Below are 2,900 nucleotides of genomic sequence, written 5' to 3'. Positions count from 1 at the left end.
ATTAAATCACAAATATAAATTATAATATTCGACAAGTTAAGCATATAGAAGATACTAAAATTTATATATTGAGATTAGCAATAAATGATACTGTTATTTATAAGAAATTTAAGATTGTTTAAAGTATAACTTACTGCATACTTCTTTTAAATTTATTCTTATTTAAATAATATCCTCTTTATACCCTCGGAGTAGAGGTAAGGTATGTGTACACACTATCCTCCCCAGACCCCACTTATAGAATTTTACTAGGTCGTTGTTGTTGTTGTTGCTTATTTAAATAATATAGAAGTCAAATAATAATATTCATTGATTTTTTAAGATTCATTCTCATCGATAAGAATTCACGTGCAGCGCGCTATATACTATATTAAAAGCACGAAGACCCTTAGTGAAATGTTATTGGCCGTTTTTATCTTTAAAAATAGATTTCATACAAGATAAAATAGTCATTTAATTATTTTTCTAATGATTTCAAAATCAGCTGATTTTTTTTTAAAATTTTTCCTTATTTAAACTATATAGAAGATCCTTATTTATGACTTCAAATTCAATTAAAATTCACCTTACTTCAATTCTTTCATTAGACCAACATTATTATCCTCGTGGACTTTAAACTTGCATTTGGAGTTTAATGCATATTCTTAGCCTATGATGTATATAATTGTTAGTATCTTTTTCTTTTACAAATCTTTTTCTTTTACAAATACTTTCAATAAGTGGTTACCTAAAAGACATCACCAATGAATGTTAAAATTTCCCTTTTTATTTTGAAAGAGTTTTGATTTAAATTTAGGTATAAATTTATAGAGGTCCGAATTACCTGTGGTAATGTTAATTTAAAAAATAAATTAATCTACATCCATACTATGTAAAATTGTAACTATAACTGATATTTAAACTTTAAATAAACTAATATATTTGGAACTTTAAAATAACTATAATTTGAAAAATTGTCCTCAGTGAACTAGATTTCAAAATTTCAAAATTGTCAACAGTAGTCGTTAGAGTTTGTTCGGAATGAGTTTAAAGTAGTATTAACTTTTATTTGATCTTGGATGAATTTGTATCTAATTAAGGGGGAAGCATAAAGTAAGGAGGAACTTGTGAAGTTTCTGTTACTTAATCTGGCTATTTCTGCTCTAAATATATGTTATCAATATCTAAGTTTGTCATCATCAAAAGGGGGGAAATTAATGGGTTTTCAATGTCTTTGCCTTATGTTTTGATGATCTAAAAAACTTACTGTCAAGAACCAGATAGGGAACCTGACACACTTGGTACACATTGCTAATGAACGGATTCCAGCCAAAACTCCAGCCAATGTGAACTGCTGCAAGTGTAGAAAATACAAAAACAAGACAGAGACCTGATCCCTTGTGTTTCCCTGACAGCAGTACGAAAGTCAATTGTACACAGCTGGAAAGTGACTGCCACAAAAACAGTGCACACAGTGCAGCAGTTTTGCAGTCACTTGTCCTTTGACCAACCAAGTGCTTACATCATTCAAGTGATGTCATCAAATGTGTATTAACAAGAGTATTACAACAAAACATTACTTGAACATTTAAGAATTCACTTCAAGCATTCAAGCCTTCTAAGACAGTGAACTTAATTCTCAAGAGCCTCAAGAACAAAGTTAAACGCTACTACGGACCAGTTCCTAAATCCAGTATTTTGTTGTCCTTATTTGAGTTGTAACTTTACAATTGTTCTTATTGTAATTCCCAAATTGTTTAGCTAGAAGCATTACTTAGGAACCCCTTTGTAAACGCATAAACCCTTTGTGTTTGTGTCGTGACTAGAGTTAGTCATGAGTTGAAGTCTTTGTAATAGGTGTATTACGAGTTAATGAGGGATTAAGAGTTTAACTCCTAGATTGCATATGTTGTAATCTAAAAGTTGCTCATAGTGACGTTGAAATCCTACCAGTATAGGTCGTGGTTTTTTATCCCCTTGAGCAGAGATTTTTCCACGTAAAAACTCCTGTATCTTATTTACTTACTGTTTTATTAGTATTCTCAGTAAAAACTCATAGAGGACCTGGTACTCTATAGTTTGGTGGACTCATATAAACTATCAATTCGTATCAGAGCGGGTTCCTCCTATCAGGCTAATACCTAGGAGGATCCTTATGGCTGCTCCATAAAATTTGAAGAAGGTCAATCTACGTACATACCACCCAGGTTCAATGGGCAATACTATGGGTGGTGGAAGACAAGAATGCATGATTTATCATTGCTGAAGATTATGAGTTGTGGGATGTCATATGTGATAGTCCTTACATCCCAACAAAAGTAGTTGGAGACCTTCCATTAACAATGCCAAAGACCATAAAAGAATACACTGACGCAGACAGGAAAGCTGTGGAGAAAAATTTTCGTGCCAAAAATATTTTGGTGTGTGAAATAGGACCTAATGAATACAATAGAATCTCTGCTTGTGAAACTGCCAAGGAGATATGGGAAGCTTTGCAAATAGCACATGAGGGAACCACTCAAGTAAAACAATCTAAGATTGATATGCTCACTATCGAGTATGAACTCTTTAGGATGAAGGACGATGAATCTATTCAAGATATGCACACAAGATTCACTTCCATCATAAATAAGTTACACTCACTTGGTGAAGTCATTCCCAAGAACAAGCTAGTGAGGAAGATTCTTAGTATCCTACCCAGTTCATGGGAGAGTAAAGTGAATACTATTACTAAAGCAAAGGATTTGCAGGAGCTGACCATACACGAGCTGGTTGGAAATCTGAAAACCTACGAGATGAAGAGGAAGATAGGCAGTAAAAGAAGAGAACCAAAGAAGGAAAAGAACTTAGTAATCAAAACTGAAAGCAATGACTCAAGTGAAGAGGACCGTGACATGGCTTACTTAACCAAAAGGTTTTAG

General features: G+C 33.0%; 1 protein-coding gene across 1 annotated transcript; it reads left to right on the top strand.

Moving 5' to 3' along the window:
* The first annotated feature begins 2,321 nt into the window (after positions 1-2,321).
* On the top strand, positions 2,322-2,900 carry LOC142163139 (uncharacterized). The gene is made up of 2 exons (XM_075220392.1): positions 2,322-2,793; positions 2,863-2,900. Exons 1-2 carry the CDS (start codon positions 2,322-2,324, stop codon positions 2,898-2,900), a joined length of 510 nt encoding a protein of 169 aa, XP_075076493.1.

This window comes from Nicotiana tabacum, chromosome 8, assembly GCF_000715075.1.
Source record: "Nicotiana tabacum cultivar K326 chromosome 8, ASM71507v2, whole genome shotgun sequence".
Classification (NCBI taxonomy): domain Eukaryota; kingdom Viridiplantae; phylum Streptophyta; class Magnoliopsida; order Solanales; family Solanaceae; genus Nicotiana; species Nicotiana tabacum.
The sequence above is the reverse complement of the archived record's forward strand: the minus strand, read 5'-3'. Positions and strand labels throughout refer to the sequence as shown.

Coding starts and splice junctions, on each gene's coding strand:
- LOC142163139 (XM_075220392.1), top strand. CDS start 2,322: ATGCCAAAGACCATAAAAGAATACACTGACGCAGACAGGAAAGCTGTG. Junction 2,794..2,862: donor GATGAAGAGGAAGATAGGCA/GTAAAAGAAGAG, acceptor ACTCAAGTGAAG/AGGACCGTGACATGGCTTAC.